The sequence below is a fragment of the Ovis aries genome, chromosome 20 (assembly GCF_016772045.2).
Source record: "Ovis aries strain OAR_USU_Benz2616 breed Rambouillet chromosome 20, ARS-UI_Ramb_v3.0, whole genome shotgun sequence".
NCBI lineage: Eukaryota > Metazoa > Chordata > Mammalia > Artiodactyla > Bovidae > Ovis > Ovis aries.
Window position 1 is genome coordinate 24,852,539 of NC_056073.1, and position 26,314 is coordinate 24,878,852.

Genomic DNA, 26,314 nt, shown 5'->3' on the forward strand with positions numbered 1-26,314 from the left:
GGAGAAGGGCAAGGTTACCCACTCCAGTGTTCTGGCCTGGAGAATTCCATGAGATCACAAAGAGTTGGACACGACTGAGTGACTTTCACTTCCACTTCCCTTAATGGTCTTGGTTTCGATGCAGACAGCAAGAACAGTGCCCTCTGTAGGCCTCTGCCTGAAGAATTTCATATCAGTGTGTGTTGACAGTGTTAATCACTCAGTTGCGTCTGACTGAGAAGGCAGATTGTTAACCATCTGAGCCATCAGAGAAGCTCTTGTTTTGTTTTGTCTTCGTATCAACCTCCTCTTTATTTACACAGAGTAGTAATTTAATAAAAGTTGTAACTATCATCCACAATTGACAAGCTTAAAAATTTATCACACATCAGAATGGCTTTTTTTAAATTGCATTTACTTGGCATTTGCTGCTGATGACAATATGGTTTTGTTCTTTTTGGACACATTACTCCTAGAATCTACACCATTCGCTTTGCTTCTTGACAGGAGCCAGTGCTGCAATTGGTTTATTAGTGTGCCATCCCAAGACTGCTGCCTTTAGAGTTGCAAGACGTTCCTGACAGCCTCAACATAGTGGCTATCCGGGGGCGGCTTCCTCTGACTCCCAGGCTGCAGGAACTTCTTAATGGTAGGAATGTTGCTGATTCTTGTCTTAAATTCCTGAAATGAGAAATAGTAAAATCAGGCTCTTAAGAGCAGTCACAACCTTTAAGGGAGCCCAAAACTTTGTTACAAGAGGTAGAAAGCTTAGATCCTCCATTGGTGAGGCCTAGAATGTTGAATGTGTCACTCCCTTGAATCGTATTTGCTGGGTATTCCTGAGAAAGTAATACAACTGCAGGCCTGTTTGGCATAAGTGAAATTTTCTTAGTGAAAAATCATTGACACCGTTAGGTAGTACATATCAATAACTCTAGAAATTCATATTTTTTGAAGTATCAATTCTTTTCTAGAAATTAATTATAAGAGAATAAGTAAGAGTGTGAGATAACTATAAGAATATTGCCACAATGAAAAATTGGAAATAATTTATATTTCTTGGAAAATAAAACTATATAAATTATGTTATATCCCTAAAAGAAAAAGGTCAGTAATTTTTTTTCATAATTTAAAATTATTTAATGATATATGTGGTACATACGACATAAAAGATTGTAACCTAAAGGTGGATAATGCGCTGAGACATACTCCTAACTGCAGACCTACATGCCACAGTTTCTCCCAGACTTTTTAATGGGTATTTTTTCCTTAAAATGATAACATCAATGTTACTTGATATTCAAAATGTTTTGAACTGCTTTCTGTGGTAGTAGGAATAAAAAAGAGAAAACAGAAACGGACATACCCCAATGGATTTATTTATTTATTTATTTTTTCCCAATGGATTAAAAAAAAAAAAAGCAGGGGGAAGATTTTGGCTTCTCTTTTAAGAGGCAGTTTGTTCCTTCCATGAACCGTGTTCTTTCCTTAAAGCTCTGGGGGTGGGGGTGGGGGTGGGGGGGGGGGTGGGGGTGGGGGTGGGGGTGGGGCGGGGACCGGTCATGGCTTTCAGCGCTGGACAAACCGAGGGTACAAACACACATCTCGGATGTGATACCTGTCCAGAATCCAGGTTAAGAATCGTTCCAAGCCCAGGCCATAGCCGCCATGTAGACATGTGCCATATAAACATACGGAACGCTTCACAAATTTGCATGTCATCCTTGCTCAGGGGCCATGCTAGTCTTCTCTGTATCGTTCCAATTTTAGTACATGTGCTGCCGATGAGAGCACAGGTCAGTAATTTTAAATGATATTTTATATATAAAAGAAAAAAGGAAGATCCCTGTATTGACAGGGATTGTACTGCATTGCATTGTTTAGTTTAAAAAAAAATAGCCCAGGCCAGAACACAATATACACAATTTTCCATTTTGTGTGAGAAAGTGGGAGGAGGGGAGACAAACATATAACTCATATTTCCTCGTATCTGCATAAACACTGGACAGGCACACAGGAGCCAATAAAAGAGCTTATAGAGGTGAGAATGTAGGAGGGTGGTGGTGAGAATGAAATTTCACAGTTTATGCCCTTTTTATATAAGTTCTGATTTTTCAAAAAAGATGAGACTCTCCTGCCTAATAAAAATAAAAGAAAATAAAATTATATTGCAGAAGAATATGTGTTGACTGTAAATATATTTATGATAAGTAAAAAAAATGTTAAAAGCAGGCCACAGAACGATATTTAGCATGATGCCATTTAGGAGGAAATGTAAAATAAGAGGTCAGGAAGTCTAATCCATAACCATTTGGTTGGTAGGATTATAGGTCTTTTTTTGGGGGGGGTATACAAATGTCTTATGTACTTTTGTTATTAAAAAGTGTTGCTCTGGAACTTCCCTGGTGGTCTGGTGGTTAAGACTTTGCACTTCTACTGCAAAGGCACAGGTTCGATCCCTGGTCGGGGAACTAAGATCCCACATGTTGTGTGGCAAAGCCAAAAAAATAAAAAATGCTATTCTTGAAGTACAAAACCTGTGGTCACCTATTAGAGAAAATCTTTGTAAGGAACTGAAACAGAAGCTAGGTAAGGTCTGGCAGTGTCAGGATTCAGAGAGAGGTCTGAGGACTGGCAGTGTAGCAGGAGAGAGGCAGGCACATAGGCACACAGACACACACACAGACACACACACACACCCATATGTGTGTGTTAGTCGCTCAGTCGTCCTGACTGAGCAGAGGCTGTACCCTCTGAGCAGAGGCTCTGAGCAATTGAGGGCCTTCATAGCTCAGGTGTTCAAGGTGGATTTAGAAAAGGCAGAGGAACCAGAGATCAAATTGCCAACATCCGTTGGATCATCAAAAAAGCAAGAGAGTTCCAGAAAAACATCTACTTCTGCTTTATTGACTATGCCAAAGCCTTTGACTGTGGATCACAACTGTGGAAAATTCTTCAAGAGACGGGAATACGAGACCACCTGACCTGCCTCCTGAGACATCTGTATGCAGGTCAAGAAGAAACAGTTAGAACTGGACATGGAACAACAAACTGGTTCCAAATCAGGAAAGGAGCACATCAAGACTGTATATTGTCACCCTGCTTATTCAACTTCTATGCAGAGTACATCATGGGAAATGCTGGGCTGGAGGAAGCACAAGCTGGAATCAAGATTGCTGGGAGAAATATCAATCACTTCAGATATGCAGATGACACCACACTTACGGCAGAAATCAAGGAAGAACTAAAAAGCCTCTTGATGAAAGTGAAGGAGAGTGAAAAACTTGGCTTAAAACTCAACATTCATAAAATGAAGATCATGGCATCTGGTCCCATCACTTCATGGCAAATAGATGGGGAAACAATGGAAATAGCAACAGACTTTTATTTTGGGGGGCTCCAAAATCACTGCAGATGATGACTGTAGCCATGAAATTAAAAGATGCTTGCTCCTTGGAAAAATAGTTATGACCAACCTGGACAGCATATTAAAAAGCAGAGACATACTTTGCCAGCAAAGGTCCATCTAGTCAAAGCTATGGTTTTTCCAGTAGTCATGTATGGATGTGAGAGTTGGACTATAAGGAAAGCTGACTGCCGAAGAATTGATGCTTTTGAACTGTGGTGTTGGAGAAGACTCTTGAGAGTCCCTTGGGATGCAAGGAGAGCCAACCAGTCCATTCTAAAGGAATATTCATTGGAGGGACTGAATATTCATTGGAAGGACTGATGCTGGAGCTGAAACTCCAATACTTTGGCCACCTCATGTGAAGAGCTAACTCTTTGGAATAAGACCCTGATGCTGGGAAAGATTGAAGGCAGGAGGAGAAGAGGATGACAGAGGATGAGATTGTTGGATGGCATCACCGACTCAATGGACATGAGTTTGAGTAAGCTCTGGGAGTTGGTGATGGACAGGGAGCCCTGGCGTGCTGCAGTTCATGGGGTCACAAAGAGTCGGACATGACTGAGTAACTGAACTGATTGAACAGATAGCATCAGGGGAGGAAAGGGGACAAAGTGGTCTGGTAGGAGCTGGAGAGGAAAACAACACAAGCAGACCCATCAGCCAGGAAAAACACTCAAAGCACCACAAAAACGGAAAGCATTAAATGTTCATGGTAGAAATAAGAATCTTCTTTCTGCTTCCATAAGGATTTATTTCCTAATCATCCTATTCTGTGAGCAGGAGACAATTACCAAAATGAGTGAAGTAACGATTTTTAAAACAGCCTTTTTAACTCTCTTTGGAGATTGGCCTGGGGGCATATTTCGTTTCAGTCTTTGTGTCTGTTCCTGTTGCCCTGGACTCTGGGTGGATGCTAAAACTCTACCTTTAGCAGAGGAAAGTCGCAAAGAACAGAACCATCAAGTTCTTCCACCATTAAAATAGCTTCCAGGAGCTGTATGTCTGCCCAGCTGAATTTGTTGCCAACGAGAAAATCCTCTCCGTGGTCTTTCAAAATCTGCAGAAAGAAAAATAAAGAATATCAAATAAAACTAAAGACTGTTTTGCCTGGCTAAACACTTAACAAAAGCATGGGGGTTTTTGTAGAGATCAAATTTACTTAAGAATCTTTTTCTTGATAATCTCCAAGAATGCTTGCAAGGATAGAATGAAACTAACACCTTTACGTGTGTGTGTTAGTCACTCAGTTGTGTCTGACTCTGGACTCTGTGGACTATAGCCTACCAGGCTCATCTGTCCATGGAATTCTCTAGGCAAGAATACTGAAGTGGGTAGCCATTCCCCTCTCCAGGGAAGATTTCTGACCCAGGAAGACTGCTGGATCGAACCCACATCTGTGAGAATCACACGACTGAGCGACTAACCCTTATATATTGCCGCAATCCACACAATCTTCTTGGAAATTTGACAGTGACGATCAAGACAATTTGGGTGGTGAAGTGCTGGAGTGGAACTCCTGTTACGAGCCTAGAGCTGGTTAAGTAAAACTGTACCCACCAGCAGAGAAGACATAAAGGTCATAATTAACTAGAATCTGGCTACTACACCACAGATAAGGTACCAGTGGGATACCAGAAGCTCAAACATGAGCCTTTTCACCATCCAGTGAAAAACAAATATAAAAATTCCTCAGGTGCTGCTTTGAATAGCAGATGTAAAATGCACAAGTTTATTCCATAAATAAGAAACAAAGGTAAATGTTGTTATTCAGTTGCTCAGTCATGTCCAACTCTTTGTGACCCCATAGACTGCAGCAAGCCAGGCTTCCCTGTCCTTCACCACCTCTTGGAGTTTGCTCAAACTCATATCCATTGAATCGATGATGCCATCCAACCATCCCATCCTCTGTCATCCCCTACTCCTCCTGCCCTCAATGTTTCCCAGCATCAGGGTCTTTTCCAATGAGTCTGCTCTTTGCATCAGGTGGCCAAAGTATTGAAGCTTCAGCTTCAGCATCAGTCCTTCACTGCCCTTGGTTTATTCCAATTTTGTTTGGTTAGAGGTTCCATAATTTTACATCATTTATTTGGGAATCCTTATTAAAGTTTTGGTCCAAATGCAGTACAGCACCAACACAGCTTCTGCCTTTTAAGATTTCACTCTTTACTCTTATCAGCAATATCCCCGATCCCTGCAGCCTGGGAGGTAGACCAGGGGACTTGCTGCGCTGTGTATGCTCCTCCCCCATATCTCGCCCTCTCCCCACCCCCACTGCCGCCTGGGCTCAGGGGGAGGACCCGGGGGCGGGGACTTGGGAGGGTCACCCTCGTAGATGTCAGCCCCGCCCTGCTCCGCTGGAGGATCCGAGCTCCCAGCTGTCGCAGACCCTCACGCTGGGCCTCACTGCCTCGGCCAAACTGGATCCCCGCAGCCTACCTTTTCAAACACGGGAAAGTACCGGGTTTTAGCTTTCTTCACGACTAAAGCCAGGCTCTCCTCTTTTTCCTCCGGGGGTTTGAACGCAGCCAGCGCCACCATCAGCATGAGATCCAGGGTGCCGTCAGCGTACATGTCGATCCTGACAAACAGCGAGAACTCTCAATCCAAGAGAAACCTTTGTGTAGGGGTTTCCTGATCCACTACTTTTTTTTTGGTGTGACTAGCAAGTATGGAAAACTCAGCAGTGGCCACAGGACTGGAAAAGGTCAGTTTTCATTCCAATCCCAAAGAAAGGCAATGCCAAAGAATGCTCAAACTACCGCACAATTACACTCATCTCACACACTAGTAAAGTAATGCTTAAAATTCTCCAAACCAGGTTTCAGCAATATGTGAACCATGAACTTCCAGATATCAAGCTGGTTTTAGAAAAGGCAGAGGAACCAGAGATAAAATTGCCAACATCCAATAGATCATCGAAAAAGCAAGAGAGTTCCAGAAAAGCATCTATTTCTGTTTTATTGACTATGCCAAAGCCTTTGACTGTGTGGATTACAATAAACTGGAAAATTCTGAAAGAGATGGGAATACCAGACCACCTGACCTGCCTCTTGAGAAACCTATATTCAGGTCAGGAAGCAACAGTTAGAACTGGACATGGAACAACAGACTGGTTCCAAATAGGAAAAAGAGTACATCAAGGCTGTATATTGTCACCCTGCTTATTTAACTTATATGCAGAGTACATCATGAGAAACGCTGGGCTGGAGGAAGCACAAGCTGGAATCAAGATTGCCGGGAGAAATATCAATCACCTCAGATATGCAGATGACACCACCCTTATGGCAGAAAGTGAAGAACTAAAGAGCCTCTTGATGAAAGTGAAAGAGGAGAGTGAAAAAGTTGGTTTGAAGCTCAACATTCAGAAAACAGATCATGGCATCTGGTCCCATCACTCCATGGCAGATAGATGGGAAAACAGTGGAAACAGTGGCTGACTTTATTTTTCTGGACTCCAAAATCACTGCAGATGGTGATTGCAGCCATGAAATTAAAAGACGCTTACTCCTTGGAAGGAAAGTTATGACCAACCTAGACAGCATATTAAAAAGCAGAGACATTACTTTGCCGACAAAGGTCCGTCTAGTCAAGGCTATGGTTTTTCCAGTAGTCATGTATAGATGTGAGAGTTGGACTGTGAAGAAAGCTGACTGCCGAAGAATTGATGCTTTTGAACAGTGGTGTTGGAGAAGACTCTTGAGAGTCCCTTGGACTGCAAGGAGATCCAACCAGTCCATTCTAAAGGAGATCAGCTCTGGATGTTCATTGGAAGGACTGATGCTTAGGCTGAACCTCCAATTCTTTGGCCACCTGATGCGAAGAGCTGACTCATTGGAAAAGACCCTGATGCTGGGAAAGATTGAGGGCAAGAGGAGAAGGGGACGACAGAGGATGAGATGGTTGGATGGCATCATCGACTCGATGGACATGGGTTTGGGTGAACTCTGGGAGCTGGTGATGGACAAGGAGGCCTGGCATGCTGTGATTCATGGGGTCACAAAGAGTCAGACGCGACTGAGTGACTAAACTGGACTGAACTGAGATATTAGAACAGAAGACTTATTTTTTTTTAATTATTGAAGTATAATTGATTTACAGTATTGTGCTAGTTTCAAGTGTACAGAAAAGTGATTCAGTTATAAGTACATAAGATATATTTATTTTTTCCTTATAGGTTATTACAAAATTTTGAGTATAATTTGTAATAGGTCCCCTGAACAGGTCTCCGACCACAAATCCAGGAAAATTTTTACTGTTGCAAGTCTTCATTTTAAGTTTACTCATTTCTTGTAAAATTGCAATATTCCTGGGAGAAAGAACCCAGCCATGCTCAGCCAGGCCTAGCACAATGCATAGCACAGAGTGGATCCCTATGGTGTAGAAATGCAAAAAAAAAAAAAAGGCCACAGATCTTCACTCTTCAGTATTTGTGATAAAGCTTGGCAGCTCTCCCATTAGTAGATGGGGTCTGCTGCTTGGGCTGACCTCATGACTCGATTTGACCTCTAGAATGAGGTCCCAGTTCTGAGCCCAGAAGCTAACAGCCTGTGTGCTTTCACTCTCTCTGAGAACCCTACCTGGCTGCAATGAGAACAAGCTCTGGAAAAGAAGACAGAGACAGGTGGCCACTTGCTCACCAACTGATGGTCAGCCAGCACCCCAACCAGATTCTCCTTGCTGACTACCAGTTGACCACAGACCTAGGAGTGAGTCCAGCCAAGATACATTAAGCCTGGCCTGAAAATGCTGACACCCAGATGACCCATTGACTGGTGGCGTTGTTTAGTCACTCGGTCGTATCCAGCTCTTTTGCAACCCCATTGACTGTAGCCTGCCACGCTTCTCTGTCCATGGGATTTCCTAGGCAAGAATTCTGGAGCGGGTTGCCATTTCCTTCTCCAGGGGATCTTCCTGGCCCAAGGATCAAACCCAAGTCTCCTGCATTGGTAAGCAGATTCTTTACCACTGAGCCACCAAGGCTTCCCCCATAGACCAGTGAGCAATAACAAGTCCTTGCTGACTTAAGTCCGTAGGCTTCATGGTGACATGTTATATAGCATTATTTGCAGGAATAGGTCATTGATACAATGCTCAATATTTGTTTGCTGAATCAGTCATTGCCACCTTTGTGCAGAGTAGTTTACGAGATCTTTTTATGAGAACAAACTTTGTTAGGAGTGGGGAGAGAATATGAGAATGTCGAATGCAGACCTCTGTGAAGAGTAGAAGGGGCATCCAGGAGCAGGTGTTCAGAGCATGCGCAAGACATACTGGGGTAGCACAAGCACCTCCCCTTGTCCCCTTGTCTCCTCCCCTCCCTCCAGGGTGAAAGGCTGCATCTGATCTGGGTCTCGGTGTAGGAAGGCAGAGCTTGGTTGCCAAAACCAAATATTGGCACGGGCACTCTGGTACCTGACTGTCTCCTTCGGGTCCTTCCCATGCAAGTTGTACTTGGCAGCAAGGTAGCTGAGGATGGCTCTTGTCTGTGTCAGCTCCATTCCATCAATTTCAACCAGAGGCACCTGGCCGAAAAGCAGGCGTCCATCTGTGGTTTGAGCGAAGAGATTAGGTTAAGAGACTCTCCCTCCATGGTTGTGGTCAGCCTGCAGGAGGGTCCACTTCTAATTTTGTTGAGTGATTCTTAGTTTTCATCCAAAGGGATGAGTTTAAGACCCCAGTTGCTGAGGAAATGCCTACCATTTGTTTAATGGAAAATGTGAGATTTGCTTGATAGGTTCCTGGGCCCAAATGTCAGCTTTTGCCCTTCAAGCCCTGTGACTTTAAGCAAATGACTTATCTGAGCTCCAGTTTCCTTTTCTCTAAAATAACTGTAATATCCATCGAGCAGGATTTTGAAAAGATGAAACATCATAACATAAGTAAAACACTGAATACTGTCAACAATCAAGGTTCAGTAAAATCAAATTATTCTTCTTTCTGAGTGAACTGCCTGTATAAATAATGCATTTAAAGATGTACTTTTTCATGGGGTCTTGAAGGAATGAGTAGCCTTTAAATTTTCATTAACACCTGTACATTAATGAGAATAAGGAATTTTACCCAGAATAGGAGTCAGATTTCACTAGCGCACTGGCAAAGGCCACAGTTCATTTCCCCAGCTTCCAATAGTTGACCTAATGAGACGTGGGAACATGGTGGCAGAGAGCTAGCACAGGCACTGTGGCAGCTTTCCAGGGAGCCAGTGTCCCTGTCTTGGAGAAGGCAATGGCACCCCTCTCTACTACTCTTGCCTGGAAAATCCCATGGACGGAGGAGCCTGGCAGGCTGCAGTCCATGGGGTCGATAAGAGTCGGATATGACTGAGTGACTTCACTTTCACTTTTCACTTTTCATGCATCGGAGAAGGCAGTGGCACCCCACTCCAGTGTTCTTGCCTGGAGAATCCCAGGGACAGGGGAGCCTGGTGGGCTGCCATCTATGGGGTCGCACAGAGTCGGACACGACTGAAGCGACTTAGCAGCAGCAGTGTCCCTGTCTTGTGGGGGTGATGGAGGACTTCAGACACGTCTTTCACTTCTCTGAGCCTGTTTTCTGATCTGTAACAGTATCTGTCCTGCCCATTTTACTGAGTTTCTTTGGGCAAGATGGTACTTCAGAAATATCAATACTATTTTTAGTGGAGAGACTATGAAACCTCCATTTGCTAAGACAGTTCTATATTTGTCCAAAACTGAATAAACATCTAAAGCTGAGCTCTATGTTGCTGTTTATGAATGATGCAAACAGCCATTAGAAATGATCCCTGCTTCTAGGAGCTGATGATCCTCTTCAGAAGAATTGAAGAAAGTCTCAGATCAAGGACACAGGAGAGGACCTTTGAGATCATTTAGTTCAGTTTGTTCATATTATGTACAATGCACTGTGGAGGCCAGTGGGGCAAAGTGACTTGCTCGGACCCAGAGGGGACAGCTAAGCTGGCAGAAGGGGGCCTCCTGACTCTCAGTCCAGTGCTCTCTCTGGCTGCCCCTGCTTACAGATGGCAGCAATCCCCAGGAGACTGTCCTCAACAGCCTCACAGACCCAGGGAGGGATGGAGGGTTCCCTAGGATTTCCTGCATTTCTAGGGAATGCTAGGAATGCTAGGGAAATCCCTAACATTTCCTGCCAGTTTGATCATGGAAGAGTTTATACAACAACATCCATTTATTTATTCAATGCATAGGTATTTAACCACTATTATGTGACTGTCCTTATTTAGAGTAAAATGGGGCAGAAATGAAGAGGAAGAGGGGAAGAGGCGCTTCAGAGGGATTCTATCTAGATAATAAAGGTCCTGGATGAAAATTAGGGAAGGGCTAAGCAGGTCTTCCCTCTCCATGAGATTTGCTGGTACTCTGCAGTTGAGACAAGAAAGATTCTCTTACTGTATGGCAAGGGGACAGGATGAAGAGAAATGAAAAGTCCTGCCCAAAGCCATGCCGTTTGTAAATGGCAGGTCAGCTGATAATTCGCTGAAAGTCTTTCTCAAAAAATAGTCTGTGGTAATTTCATGACTGCTTATCAACAACAATAGGGACCCTGGGTTTCCTTAGATAAAGAAAATAACATTATGGCTGTGAGAAGTAGGACTGGGGGAGTATCAGTCTTCTCTCTTAGTGGGAGAAAATCGGGGAATTGTAGGGATTAAGAACTTCTTCTGAATGTAATCAAATTTGGATCTTTTCTATAGTTTTGATTCTACAGTTGTGACCTGGTAAAATGATCTCTGTTTATCTGCTAAAACCACTAAGAAAAAGTGAATGTGAACCACGAGAACCAGGGAATATGTTAGATCTAATTCACCCGCCCTTTTGTTCCCTCTCCTCTGGCCCACTGGATCATTGTGAAGAATCCTTGAAGGCTTCTCTGGTGGGATGGGGATTATTGAGCCAGTTAGCACTGGATCAACCCAGGCTGTCGCTGAGTCAAGGCCAGAGTCACAACCTACTTGATACATTTTTTACGAGGCTAAGGAGGCAGAGCCGATGACACCTTTAGCTCTATGCTGGGGGCACAGTGAACAGTCAGTGTTAGCAACCCTGCTCTGTGCCTTTTCTAATGGTTGTCGTGCTAGAGTTCTGTGCTGAAGCGAATATTCCTGGGAACGTATCTTATTTTATTTTTCCCATAAGATAACATTGAATAAATCTAGGCTCACCCTTCTGCAACTTCTCGTATTGTTCTCTTGTTTCAAGAAATTCTTCTTCAAACTAAAAAAAAAAAAAGATACATTGTTATAGACCTAAGGTGAGAGAAAGAAAGAAATGCTTACAGTATAAAGTTCCCAACAGCTTCCAGAATGAAAATTTTATAAAAAATAGTTTAAAAAATTAGCACTGGTTTAAGAATTTGTTACTGAGAGGATACCCTCCTTTAAGTGGATAAGTGTGTTTTCATCTCCTGCATAAACATACAAATTCATTTTCAAATAAAAAATCACCTTGAACCAGAAAAAGAAAAGAAAGAAAGAAAAGACCACAAAGTTATCAACTACCATGTGGCTGAAAACTCTGACAGACCATGTATGTAAGAGTAGCTTAGGCTAACATGGGACTGGCAGCCCTTCTTGGGTGCTGCCTGATTAAAGGACCCCCAAGCCCCCATTCATATTTTCCCTTGTCTGCATCTTAGCTCTGCCTTCTCTCCAAACTCTTGCCCTTTCCTCCAACTGCCCCCTGATTTCTCCTCTTCCCTTTCTTCTCTTTTTTTCTTCTCTCTCTTCTGCATCCTCCTCCCTCCATATCAGGTCAAATTAGGCATTTCTTTTTGTTCACGTACTCAGTGAAAGGGACCCAAAGATCATTATTCAGGTAGGGGTACCATCATTTACTGATGGAGTTTCCAGAGCTTTTGTGGGACAGAGTGACTTTTTGTACACCAGACCTTGAGATGGGGGTTAAGATAAGGGGAGTAAAATAAAGCAAAATAAAGAAGATCCAAGTGCGTGTTCTAGAGGAAGTGGCATTCAAATAGGGACAAGGGAGTCTACACCTGCATGAAACAGAACAATTCCAAAGCAGTTGTAAAAAATCTATGAAAAAGTCAGAGAGAGGGTTAAGAAAAAATACTGAAGTTAGGGAAAGATCCCTGTGGGGTAGGCCTTTAGGAGAAGGGCCAAGGGTTGGTGGGCAAGCTGCAGCTGGGCCTGAGGTTCCAGTGGACAGCCATGGGTAGAACAGGACTGAAGGGCTGACCAGAGTTGGAAAGACCCTGGGAAATGAGCTGGTCTCAACTGAGAGAATGATTCAAATGTGAGTCTCCTCTCTCTCCTCAATCTGTGATCCTCCAAGATCTTTCCAGGCTCAGGAAGCTTCCAGAACACCTCCCTAGGCTTCTCCCTTCCTACCTCTGTTTAAGCAGGACTATGAGCCCACCTTCACCTCAGGAAGGCAGTTGGAAAGGGAAAGAGTGGATACAGCTTGAAAGGAACCATCCTGACTTTTGAAAGGTGAAGAGGACCACTTCAGTCTCACCCGGATTACCCGTCCTTCCATTTCCCAATCGGGAACCAACCTCCACACCAGCTGCAGCCAGCAGCCAGCGGATAGACTCCATCCTGCCTCGGCCGTGGAAGTACCAGAGCTTGGGTTTGGCCGCCATGAGTGCTGGCTTGGGTTTTCTGAAGGGCAAAATAAGAAAATATATTTAAAAGAACAAACTAGCACAGACTACATGGTGTATCTCCCCTTAATCCCAAAATTGGTGGAACAAAACTATTATTTAGGGATACATACATAGGAGGCAAAAGTATGAAGAGAAGCAAGGAAATAATTATGACAGACACAAGATGGTGGTTACCTCTAGTGAGGAGAAATGGGAGCTGGGATTGGAGTCGGGGTATGGGGGTTCTGGGATGCTAATAACGTTCTGTTTCTGAAACAGAATTAGTAATTAGCCATTATAATTAATTTTAAAACTGTATAGAAATACGTTTGCACTTTCCTGTGTGTACGCTCTATCTCACAATTTAAGAAATAGGGAAAGAACAAACAAACCAGTTAAGCACCAAACTGCCCCACACTAACGTGCTAGCCAGGATCCCACTTAAAGTGGCTGCTTTTGCTAACAAAACTCGCAAGGAAGTAAAAAATCAGAATAACAGTAGTCAGTTTATGATGGGAAACGTAACTGTTAATACCCACAATCCTATGAGAACAGAGTCACTTGGGTTCTCAAAGTCTTGCAGGTTTTTGAAGCCATTTCCCCCACAACCAGCCACTTCTCTGCGTTGGATTTACAGTTTAACTCTTGGAGAAGTTTGATTCCTTTCCTGCTGTCTTGCCGCTTCCTGGGCACTGCCTATGTTCGATTGTCAAGATTCATTCCTTTTAAACTGCCTGGTTAGCTCCTGCATGAGAATTTCAAGAGCTTCTTGAAAACCCACCACTGTATTGTCCTGGGAGACACAATGATTAAAAAGGTACCACAGTTCTGATTAGAGAAGCTATGCTTAGGTCCAGCAACTCACTACTAACAAACCTTGAAACGAATTGCACAATAAACCGAATGTAGAGAAAATATGAGAAAAGGAGACGGTGACTATGTCTTCTTAACCTCTCTCCAACAAGATAACTGCTGAATCCTCTGATCTCCTGGAGTATCCCTTGTAGGATGATTAAGGACCAGATAGAAATAGCCCCTCACACTCTTAGAAATCAAAAGGAGGAAGGTGCAGCCACACAGATGGTTCCTGTGCCCGGGACATTCACATCCAGATGGCCAGCTTCCAGACCCTGATCATGTGTCAGGAGGCAAATGAAACTGGCAACTGACAAATGGGTCCTGGCTCAGAGGACCCCCTCCAGGTCTGCAGGCATTCTGCAGCTTTCAGATAAAAATCAAGCAATACTGGTGAAGTCGAATGCCAGTGTCTCACTTGGGAAGCTCTGTCTCTCCTCTCTTTTGGGTGCACAGCGCTCCCACCATTTGACCCCTCTCTATCTGCCCTGAGAAACAGGGATGAGGATGTAAGTCAGACTGGGGCTGCTCTGAGGTTGCTTCCTGTCATTCTGTCTTCCTGAAATGTTTGGTCCAAATTCTGTTTGAAATAAACCCAGTGGGACAAAGGAAATCCTGGTAAACCTCTTTTTATAGTGATTCTATTCTGCTCCCCTAGTTAGCCAAAGTTGAAAGCTACCCTTTGGTTTAGAAACCGTGGATCTAAATACAGTCATCTCTGGTAGCTTCCAGAAAGCTGTTTCTGAGCAGTGGGTGCTAAAGTGTAGGCTGAATAGTCTTTCTTCTGTCTGGTTATTCTCTTAGTGAGATGAAAACTCACAGCCCTGGACTGCTCACAGGAGATGGGCACCTCATGTGGCCACTGAGTGTCATGACTTGGAGGCTCCAGATTATGTGTTAATTCTTGTCAAGAGTGAGCTACCAATGGTGCCAATGATATAGAACTCTCTCAGACAAAAGGACTGTAAGCAAAATGCCATTCTAAACGTGTTAGGAACGGGACAAGCTTCTTGCTGGCATCGCAGTCCACATTCGAAGGGATGTAGAGATATGTGCTTTCGAGGTGGAATCAGTGAGAAGCTGCAAACTTTGGACAAGTGGAGAGCAGTCTGGCATCAGGAATGGAATGAGGGGAGAGTCACTGAGTGAGAGGGAGGCCTGGGCTCCGTTGAGTGCAACCTCCTGGATATGGGTAACAACCCCTCGGGCCTGTCCAAGAGAATGAACATTGAGAAAGCTAGTGACTCGCTGTAGGACTTTGTGGGGACTTCTGGGAACAGACCCCCTTTCTCCTGTCCTCTGTTGTCACTCCTTTCTGAAGTACCTAACTAACAGCATCTGATGGACATTCTCGAGTTATTTTATAGATGCTAAAACCACCACCAAATGGGAGAAACTAACTACTTGACGATCATGAGCACATAGGCCCCAGACCTACCAGAGCCTGAGGATTGATAATGTGATACCAGTCCCCGCCCTCACCTGGCCTTTAAAAATGCTTTGCTGAAATCCATCGGAGAGCTTGCGCTTTTTGAGCACTAGCTGTCCTGGACGCCTCGCTTGGTACCCTGCAATAAGTGCCACTCTTTCCGTCACCACAACCCAGTGTCAGTAGATTGGCTTTACTGAGCATAGGCAAGTGGACCCAAGTTTGCATCTGATTCTGTTCATGTACAGCCTGCTCTGTGTTAGACATGGGGTTGGATGCTCAAGCAGAAGTGATGAGTGAGTGTGACTACTCCTGTCTTTCAAAGGCTGGAGGCTCTGCGCTTTAGAGTCACGAGTCCTCACTATTGTACAACCTTATTCCATCTCTCTAGGCCTCTGTCTCCTAATCCTTAAGATGGGGGTAGTGGTTGTATTCCCTGCCTCAGAGAGTTGTTGTGAAGATCAAGGATTGAAAAAAATTAATAGATAAAATACATACCATAATGTCTCACCCATATCAACTAGAGTCTTCCATGCGTCTTTAATCAAATTACAGGTGGATGTGGTCTTTTCTTAGAATTTTTTATGCTAAGATTGGCTTGTTTTATACATGATTTATGTTTGTCACAAATGCAACTGATATTTGTAAAAGAGAGGTAAAACTTCAGGAAATTTGACCAGATATTGCAATAGAAGATATTTAAAATGTAAAAACTGGTGTGGTTTTTGCCTTCATTTGTGATTATGAGGGTAATTGGAGCACGTACATGGTTTGCTGCTGTAAGGAAGTGTATTTGGGAATTTTACGTGACCCTTTGTGTTCACAATTTCCCTCCCCGGCTCACTTATTTCTGCCTGACCCACAAACATTCTCAAGATGTGTAGGAGGTTAAAGGATGAATCACTCCCCTCGCCACCACTACCTCCAAGTCTTCCCTGGTGCCCAAGGGAACCCCCAAAGCCCAGGGTTACAATGAAGGAGAACTCATTTTAGGTAAACAGGACCATAGCCTGCAATCTTACCTTCCAGTTCAAAAGTCGGAAACTTTTTTTCCAGTTGTTAGTAACCAGGCCGGAGAAGGCAATGGCACCCCACTCCAGTACTCTTGCCTGGAAAATCCCATGCATGGAGGAGCCTGGAAGGCTGCAGTCCATGGGGTCGCTGAGGGTCAGACACGACTGAGCGACTTCACTTTCACTTTTCACTTTCATGCATTGGAGAAGGAAATGGCAACCCACTCCAGTATTCTTGCCTGGAGAATCCCAGGGATGGGGAAGCCTGGTGGGCTGCCATCTCTGGGGTCGCACAGAGTTGGACACGACTGAAGCGACTTAGCAGCAGCAGTAACCAGCCACCACTTCTTATAAAAATCCCAGCAAGTGTTCACGTGCCCCACTGATGGCTGCCTCTAGCCAACCAGCCGCTCTTCCTCACCTCTCAGCCTGCGCTCCACAACATTCCGAATTGGGCTCTCAGGTGAATGATGGAGTCTCAACAGGACTCTGATCCCCACCCAACCCGTCCCAGGAGGTCTATTCCTTCTAGAATAGCAGAGACAGACAAGGGGCCCAGTACATCTTACGATCTCACACCATAGCCCAGGATGAACTGCACCCCTGGATTCAACACCATAATATATTAAACTCCTGGTAGGCAGGAGTCATGGCATAGTTCTTCCATCTCCTGCAGAACCAACCTGGCACTATCCGAGACACATGGCAGCTGTTACCTCAATGAGGCATATACGGAGACCAGTTTTTTCATTTGCTAAGATTTCTGTGTTTGCTCTTTCATTCTTTCAACGTTAAATGTTTATGGATCTCCTTCTATGGCTAGAGTCCCAGGTTGCACACTCCAGTCATACAAAGATAAATAAGATGTGGTTTCTGCCATGGAAAACCTTATATGTAGTGATAGACATATCCAGACCCTGAAGAGGTAAGTCAGAATAAGTGTTTAAGAAATGCATAATATAGTATCTCAGGGACAGAGCCTTACAGATTAGGTATATATAAAAACGTTTGGTTCCTTCAGCCCCACCTCTCCCTACTCCCAAAGCATTATAGATTAATGGCCTAAACCAACTTCTTTAGTCCTTTATCCTTGACCTCTAATGAATTTCAATAAAGATTAATTTCAAACCACAACTTGGTAACACAGAGGCCCAAGTTTATGCTTCAGAAAGTAAACCCCATTCTCATTGTTTAAAAAAAAAGTACATTGTCAAAGCTTGAAAGAACAGGTGTGATGGAAATATTCATCCTGCTCGTGGGAAACAAAGAAGCCAAGAACAAAAGAATTCTTTCCGGATTTCATCCCAAATGCAAACAGCTCTGAGAACACAGCTTGCTGAAAGAACAAGATCCTGAGGGGTCATGCTGAGTAGAAATTCACTCGCATCTCTTCAAGTCTGCTTTTTATGTTGACCTCGACTTACAGGTGTGTCCTGAATTAAATACACCTTGTTCCCAAAGTAGACTCCTTGCGTGACTTCTTTTACAAAAATGATTTTTTAAATTTATTTATCTTGGCTGTGCTGGGTCTTTGTTGCTATGAGAGCTTTTCTCTAGCTGCAGGGAGTGGGGGCTATCTCGAGTTGTGGCGTGAAGGCTTCTCACTGTGGCGGCATCTCTTGCTGAGGAGCACAGACTTTAGCGCACGTGGGCTGCAGCACTTGCAGCATGTGGGCTCAATAGCTGCGGCACACGGGCTTAGTTGCTCGGTGGAGGGCTTAGTTGCTCCGCGGCATGTGGGATCTTCCTGATCAGGGATCGAATCCACGTCTCCTGCACTGGCAGGCGGATTCTTTACTGCTGAGCCACCAGGGAAGCCCTTCCTACATGACCCTTTTGACATTAGGAATTGAGACTCATCTCTCAGGGGTGTTGAACTTCTCCTGTGTGCGGCTTTACCTGAGGTGAGCAGGGTTACGCATATCCCACTTAGAGCCCCACCTGCCCAAGGCAAGGTGGGCAGAAAAGCAGTCATGATGGTATGACAGCCTTTGGATATTTGGTGTGTGGTCTTTCAGTAACAAGCATGCCCTAAATTTCTTTTTCTTTTTTTTTTTTTTTTTGTGACTGTAAATTAAGCAATGACTGATGTGATAAACAGAAAGCAAAACCCACAAATTAAAAAAAAATTGCACTTACCAGTATTTAAAACTTTGCTTTTTGAAAGGTATTTTTTAACAAAAAGAAAAGGCAAATCGAATATTGGGAAAAATTATTTACAAAGCATACCTGATTGAGGAACTCATCCAGAATATATAAAGAACACTTATACCTCAATAATAAAAATAAAACCAACTGGTGTTGTCCAAACCAGTGGACCAAAAAAAAAAAAACCCAGTGGGCAAAAATTTGAGCAGATAAAACTAAAATTTAAAAAAATTTTTTTAGAAAATGTGGAAGAACATGTATCCGAGTCAGGCCCTGGATACCAGGAAAAGCAACGACCTGTGTCTAGATTTCAGCTCCTCTTCTCACCTGAGTAAGTTTTTAAACCTCTCTCAGCCACAGTTTCCTTATGGTCCCTAAATCATTTGTAGTGGTAGAAATGTGATAGTGTACAAACTGCCAAACATAGTAAGGACTCAAAAATTGGCACATGCGCCCGCACGCACACACGTGCACACACACACACACCTATATCTCCAGATGGTAGCAACAGTCACATGTGAGAAAAAAAAATCAGTGGAAGTGGAAGGCATTCTTTAGAAGAGTATTGTTGTTTTCTGCTTTGCTTCTTTGGCCATGTGGCATGCGGGCCCTTAGTTCCCTGACTAGGGACTGAACCATGCCCCCTGCTGCGGAGGCACCCGAGGCCTAAACACTGGACCACCAAGGAAGTTCCTACAAGTGTGATTTTGGACCAGCAGCATCAGGTTTGTCTAGAAACTTGTTAGAAATGCAGAATCTCATTTCCTGGGCCGGATCTACTGAATTAGAGGCTGCATTTTTCACAAGACCCCCCACCCCTCCCGCCGCCAGGGGATTCATTTGTACACAGGCAGACCCTGGAGAAATTGAGGATTTGGTTCCAGACCACAGCAATAAAGTTAATATTGGAATAAAGTGAGGCACACTTTTTTTTTTTTGGTTTCCTAGTGCATATAAAAGTTATGTTCATACTAAACTGTATTTTTTAACTGTGCTATACCATTATGTCTAAAAAAATGTACATAGCTTAATTAGAAAATACTTTATTGCTAAAAAATGCTTGCCATCACCTGAACTTTCAGTAAGTCATAATCTTCTTGCAATAGTAACATCAAAGATCACTTATCACCATAACAAATTAATAATAATGAAAAAATTTGAAATATCACAATATTTACCAAAATGTGACACAGAGACACAAAGTGAACAAATGCTAATTGGAAAAATGATGCTGACAAACTTGCTTGAAGCAGGGTTTCACAAAAATTTGTGAAAAAAAGTAAAAGAAACAGTGCAATATCTGCAGAGCACAATAAAAACGAGATGTACCTGTACTAAAATTAAATTGAGGAGCCAGAGCTAGAGTGAAAGCCAAACTAAACTACACCTGGGGCTGAGGGTGTGGCCCCAGGTTCTCCCAGGGTTTGCTGAACAGGCACGAAATGCAGAATCTGATGTTTAAAAGGCAGGCTGAGCTAATGGTGATGTGCAGGAGGGTGTGGGGCCAGAACAGAGAAAAGGAAGGCGAGAGGTAATCAGGCAGAATTCTAAATCCATTTCCTATGTTGAATCATTTACACTGGCCTCCTTAAAGAGAGGAATCCCTAGAATGCAAGGCCTCCTCCAATCTCCAAGATTAACCAAGTATCAGGTGTGTAGATTCAAGCCTTGGGCAGATCTGGAAAAACAGATGTCAGTTTCTTCAACTGTAAAATGAGGAGCTGGTTCAGAATTCAATCATCTTCCTTTTCTCAGCTTTAACAGTCTTTCTAATCTTACTTCTTTCTCCCTATATTCATTCGCCCTGTACTTCTATCTGCTGAACACACATGTTGGAAAATCAGCCAGTCTTTCGAGGGTGGTGGGTGTGAAATTCTGCTGACAATGTTAACAGTTGTTCTGGATGATTTAGGCATACCAACGCACATTTTCCTTGATTTCAGTTAGGCAAAAAGCAAGCTTTTATTGAATTTTCAAGATAATGGAAGTTTTGAGAGATTAACTTAAGAAGTTGCCAGTTTTAGCAGATGTTTTGGGCCAGAATACAAGAGGCGAATCTATTATCACTAGAAATATCCTTGACATTTATTCTGCTTCTCCAGTGGATCAGAACCGTTTGCCTTCATGACAAAGCAGGGCAGCGCGTGGGATCTTCGTTTTCCAGCCAGGGATCGAATCTGTGCCCCCTGTACTGGGAGCACACAGTCTTGAACACTGGACCCCCAGGGAAGTCCCTGGATCTGACACCTTAATTAGTTGGATTTGACATGCTATCAGAGGGAAAGTCTCCTACATCAAGCTCCCACCCCCGCCCCACCCTCACCAAAAGAGCTGCAGCTAGTGTTTACATGACATTTTAAAGACACAAATAGCTAAACCCTATTCCTGGGTGGGGCGGGAGTGGGGATTACTTATAGGATGATGAGAGAGGTAATTTTGTTCCAAGTTCACATGCTAAGCATCTTCTATATTTCAGTTACAGAAATGAAATTTCCTTTGCATTAAAGTCTAACAGATTGATTCATGTTGACGTCTTCCCGCAAGGCTAACGAACTTACTTAAATGAAAAGTATAGCTGAGCGAGGAGACTTTCATCCCAGGCTCCTTGGAGGATAAACAAAGTGAACCACAACATGGCCCACTGCTGTTAAAAACTGGGGCAAATTCTAGAAAAACCTGTGTCAGGGTTTGACTTAGAGACTCTTGCTTTCAACTTGGCGCCATCCCCTGGGGAAGCAAGACCCCAGGGGAAAACCCCACTGTCAGATCATTTGAACTGAATCTTCAAAGGGCACAGGAGGTTGAGTTTACCTGTTAGGCACCCGGCACAGGGTGGGTGATTTCTGTGTTCTTTTCAGCTGTGTTCAAAACAATGCAATTTGTGCAAGGAGGAGAAAATGTAATGGCTCAAAAATTAATAAACGCTTAAGTTCCACCAAGGGCGTTATGTTCGCCAGTCAACTGAAATACCACTTGACTCTTACATACTTATTTTTGAAATTACACTTAATATGTAACACAGTTTTAAGGGCATTTGATGTCTGACATTATGCACATTTCATGTACCGAAATGATAGTCTTCAAAGGCCTTGTTTAGATGTACATTTGCTATTTCATTTTCATTTGTGTATCTACTCTGCAGAAAAAAATACCCGTTCCTTTTGTTTGATATAGGCAAGTTTAGAAATAGTCATTACTGCAGAGCAGAGAATGGAACAGCATTTTAAATCGACTATACTTCGACAAAAATAAACGGAAATAATAGTCATTAAGTTAACCATAAAATTTAAAAAATTTCTGACTACAAGTGACAAACTGGTCACAAAATAAACTATCCAACTAAGCCTAAAAAGAGCAGATAAGAACTTCACCACTGACCTTATCTCTTCCTGGCTCTCCTCTCTGGGGTGGTTCAGGGGGATTAAGTGAGGGTTTATAACCCTTTCCTTTGTAATTGAAAGCTCTACCCCCTCAAGAGATTGGCCAATGAGCATTCCAGTTTGTACATACCTCTAGGGCTTCACTTTACATCCGTAGTTTGGATGTTTGATCAAGTTACTCAAGTAAGTAGAAAGATTCCACTGGCTCATTCAACAAATATTTACTGACTACCACTCTGTGCCAGGTACTGTTTTAGCCCCAGGGTTATGTATGTCAGACTCAATTCCTGCATTGGTGGTAGTGCTTACATTCTAGTTGGGGAAGACAGGCTGTATGAATATATAAGCAAATAAATGCAGGGTGTTCAAAATAATAATGCCAACAATGTATCAGATGATTATAGCTTATGGATAAAAGAAATCTATGACAACAGTGTTATAAGGGGTAGGACGGAGGAATTATAAGCAGTTATAAGGTACCTGAGAAATCTGTATGCAGGTCAAGAAGCAACAGTTAGAACTGGACATGGAACAACAGACTGGTTCCAAATCGGTAAAGGAGTACGTCAAGGCTGTATATTGTCAACCTGCTTATTTAAACTTATGCGCAGAATACATCATGTGAAATCCCAGGCTGGATGAAGCACAAGCTGGAATCAAGATTGCCAGGAGAAATATCAATAACCTCAGATACGCAGATAACACTACCTTTATGGCAGAAAGCAAAGAACTAAAGAGTCTCTTGATGAAAGTGAAATAGGAGAGTGAAAAAGTTGGCTTAAATCTCAACATTCAGAAAACTAAGATCATGGCATCCGGTCCCATCACTTCATGGCAAATAGATGGAGAAACAGTGGAAACAGTGACTGACTTTAATTTTTTGTGCTCCAAAATCACTGCAGATGGTGACTGCAGCCACAAAATTTAAAGACACTTACTCCTTGGAAGAAAAGTTATGACCAACCTAGACAGCATATTAAAAACCAGAGACATTACTTTGCCAACAAAGGTCCGTCTCATTAAGGCTAATGTTTTTCCAGTGGTCTTATAGTTGGACTATAAAGAAAGCTGAGTGCCAAAGAATCGATGCTTTTGAACTATGGCTTTGGAGAAGACTCTTAAGAGTCCCTTGGACTGCAAGGAGATCCAACCAGTCCATCCTAAAGGAAATCAGTCCTGAATATTCATTGTAAAGATTGATGCTGAAGCTGAAACTCCGATACTTTGGCCACTTGATGAGAAGAACTGACTCACTGGAAAAGACCCTGATGCTGGGAAAGACTGAAGGCTGGAGAAGGGGACGACAGAGGATGAGATGGTTGAATGGCATCACTGACGCAATGGACATGAGTTTGACTAGGCTTCAGGAGTTGGTGATGGACAGGGAAGCCTGGTGTGCTGCAGTCCATGGGGTCTCAAAGAGTCGGACATGACTGGGCAACTGAACTGAACTGATAAGGTACCTGCATCACCTGTGAAGTGATACAGTGTTGTTGGAAGCGGCCTTAGTGTTGTCGTATATAAATATTACAAACTTCAGAACAACTACTAAAACCAGAAAAATACAAACTATAATTGACATGCTAAGAAGAGAAAAAATAGAATTGTATAACATGCTCAATTAAAACAGAGAGGGCAGAAAAAGAGTAGAAGACAAAGCAGAAACAGTGGGGGGCAAAGAACCAAGGCAACAAATAGAAAAGAGTCACACAAAGAAGAAAAGAGTAGAGATTAATGCAACCACATCAATAATCAGTTTAAATGTGAATTGTCATGGTCTATGCACAAGTTGGAAAAGAATCTCCAGACACGAGACAGAATGCGAGGAGTATAGAGTTTATTAAAGCAGGAGACACTGTTAGAACAGCGGGCTGGCTCAAGGAAGAGCTGACTCCTTTCATGGATTAGTAGCCAATTTTTATAGTCTCAAGACAAAGAAAATTCCTGCTGGAAGGGTTGCATTAGGTGATTAGTTAGGGTGCTATAGGGTGGGTAATTGGGTGAGTATATGTTCCTAATATGGGGTCAGGGAGCTGGCCAGTTTAGATCAGGGAGGCTCATGGCAATGGTTACTGTGGGACTTGGTCAGTTTGGAGATGACCTCCACCTCTGTGGCCTCCATATAAGGCTTTACATCTGTGACCATGATACAGAGCTCCATATGAATGTTGTAAACATTCATGAGTGGATTTTAAAACAAGACCTTATTTTTGGTTTTCTGCAAGAAATCCACTTTAAAGACACAGATTGGTTAAACAGAGAGATTGATGGTGGGTGTCAAGTGCTTTGAAGAAAATAAAATAGGTTGATGAGAAAGAAACATGGGGTGTGGGGTTGGGCCAGAGTTCATGATCAGAAGATTCCCTTAGTGGGAATGCTGAAGCTGATGAAACAAGGAGCCTGGTACGGAATCTTCTGGACAGACAATTTGGGTTAGAGAAATAAAATGCACATGCAACAAAGTGGGAACACCAGCAGGTATGAGAGCCTGGGCTGGCGGCCATCTGCTGCAGACCCTGCCCCCTGGAATTCACCTTCTGCTGTTCCTCCCCCGGGCCCTTCCATACCCGCCCTCCTCAGGGACCCAGGCAGTAGTGTCTCGTGTTCCTTTGGGCACCCAGTCTACCAAAGCCCCTCTAAGCAGCTTATGTTGGGCCCTGGGCTCATTAGTTGCTGCGCCTCCTTCTCTGACAGATGCCAGAACCTTACACCCTTCAGCTCCTCCTTCTGTCCCAGAGGACACTGGAGCCCCCACAACTGCCCTGTTTATCTGCAGGGTGCCCTTCCACCCCGTTGGCTGAGCTGCTGTGGGGTCTAGCCCGTGGGCCTCATGGGTCCTCTCTGCCCTGTCTCCCTGCCTCACACGGCTGGTGCCTTCCTGAACACAGCATGCTGACATCTTTGAGGACAATCATCCGCTGCCTGACCTCCTGGCTCTTTAACCAGAGTCTGGTGGCTCGTGAAGCTGGGACGGTGGAGGCTGTTGAGACTAAAAGGTCTGGACCCCCCAAAAAGGTTGTGAGAAGGCCAGGAAACTGCACCTGTGCAGGATGGGGGAGGGGGAACTTGTCTCCAACATGGGAAGTGAACTGAATGATTTAAGGTCGTGTAACCCTGAGCAGCAGAGAAGGCAATGGCACCCCACTCCAGTACTCTCACCTGGAAAATCTCACGGACAGAGGAGCCTGGAAGGCTACAGTCCACGGGGTTGCTAAGAGTCAGACACGACTGAGCAACTTCACTTTCACTTTTCACTTTCATGCATTGGAGAAGGTAACGGCAACCCACTCCAATGTTCTTGCTTGGAGAATCCCAGGGACGGGGGAGCCTGGTGGGCTGCCGTCTATGGGGTCGCACAGAGTCGGACACGACTGAAGCGACTTAGCAGCAGCAACCCTGAGCAGAGCAATGTGAGAACCTGTCTTCACTGGAGGCAGCTTGGCCTTCATCTTTATTTTCGCTAATCCTCCAATTCAGCGCTTCCTGACTGGTTGTCTTCTCCAAGAGCCAGCCTTGAGGGCCCCCTTGTGTCTGAGAGAATTAAAACCCCCAAAGCACTGTTTGCACAATGGCTTCTGGTCTGCTCGAATAATATTATCAGGCAATGGCCCTGGGTATTGAAATCCCAGCCAGTCATATAACAGCTGCCATTTCCTGCTGTCCTACACAACTCAACGACAGAGATCCCTGGTTGGTACCAAGTCAGTGTCTGCTCCCATGTATAAATTAATCTCCAAGTGAGGGTGAAATGTTTGCCCTCACTGAAGCGTTGGAAGGGAGCAATCCAAGACCGCCATTGCTCTGACACCAACTGCAGGTTCACGGTGGTGGTGGTTTAATTGTTCAGTCGTGTCTGATTCTTGTGACCCCATGGACTGTAGCCCACCAGGCGCCTCTGTCCATGGAATTCTCCAGGCAAGAATACTGGCGTGAGTTGCCATTTCCTACTCCAGGGGATCTTCCTGACCCAGGGATCACACCCATGTCTCTTACTTCTCTTGTGCTGGCAGGTGGGTTCTTTACTACTAGCGCCACCTGGGAAGCCCACAGAGTGTCCCCCAAATGGCCTCATACCCGAACAGTCTGCTGGAAAGACTCACAGAACTCACAGAAAACGGTCATACTCACAGCAACGGTTTCCTACGGAGAGGACACAGATGAAAATCGGTCAAGGGAAGAGACGCACAGGACTGAGTCCAGGAGGATTCCAGGCTCGGAGTGTCCAGATGTCCTCATTCGGCAGAACTGGAAGTCCAGGGTTTTATTGGAGGTCCATCATGTGGGCATGACTGATCACCCACGTGGCTGATCTGTCTCCAGCCCCCTCTAGAGTGGGGCTGACACCACATGACCCAGAGCCCCGCCCTACATCCCATGGTTGCTGTGGCTCAAAGCCTATGCCTGAAATGATATCTACCTGGCCCAGGGCCTCTGGCAAACAAAGATACTCCTATCAGGCACATCTCCAAATACTAAATGGTAAGAGAGATTCCAAGGC

At 44.0% G+C, this 26,314-nt stretch overlaps 1 protein-coding gene and 2 non-coding genes across 4 annotated transcripts; 1 reads left to right on the forward strand and 2 right to left on the reverse strand.

Moving 5' to 3' along the window:
• Positions 1–373: 373 nt before the first annotated feature.
• Positions 374–26,149, reverse strand: LOC101106976 (glutathione S-transferase A4-like). Of its 2 annotated transcripts, none has more exons than XM_012100855.5 (7): positions 25,945–26,149; positions 12,902–13,007; positions 11,547–11,598; positions 8,801–8,933; positions 5,825–5,966; positions 4,314–4,445; positions 374–660 (listed from the first exon to the last, which is right to left on the reverse strand). In XM_012100855.5, exons 2-7 carry the CDS (start codon positions 12,986–12,988, stop codon positions 538–540), a joined length of 669 nt encoding a protein of 222 aa, XP_011956245.1. In that variant the 5' UTR covers positions 12,989–13,007; positions 25,945–26,149; the 3' UTR covers positions 374–537. The 2 variants fall into 2 exon arrangements, with proteins under 2 accessions (XP_011956245.1, XP_004018948.3); XM_004018899.6 differs by lacking the exon at positions 25,945–26,149 and adding an exon at positions 21,815–21,845.
• LOC114109784 (U6 spliceosomal RNA) lies at positions 1,667–1,773 on the reverse strand. Its single transcript, XR_003586359.1, has one exon. It is a non-coding gene; the product is annotated as a U6 spliceosomal RNA (small nuclear RNA).
• TRNAR-UCU (transfer RNA arginine (anticodon UCU)) lies at positions 2,379–2,450 on the forward strand. Its single transcript has one exon. It is a non-coding gene; the product is annotated as a tRNA-Arg (tRNA).
• Positions 26,150–26,314: the final 165 nt, after the last annotated feature.

Coding starts and splice junctions, on each gene's coding strand:
- LOC101106976 (XM_012100855.5), bottom strand. CDS start 12,988: ATGGCGGCCAAACCCAAGCTCTGGTACTTCCACGGCCGAGGCAGGATG. Junction 8,934..11,546: donor ATACGAGAAGTTGCAGAAGG/GTGAGCCTAGAT, acceptor CTCAAACCACAG/ATGGACGCCTGCTTTTCGGC. Junction 661..4,313: donor GCGACTTTCCTCTGCTAAAG/GTAGAGTTTTAG, acceptor TTCTCATTTCAG/GAATTTAAGACAAGAATCAG.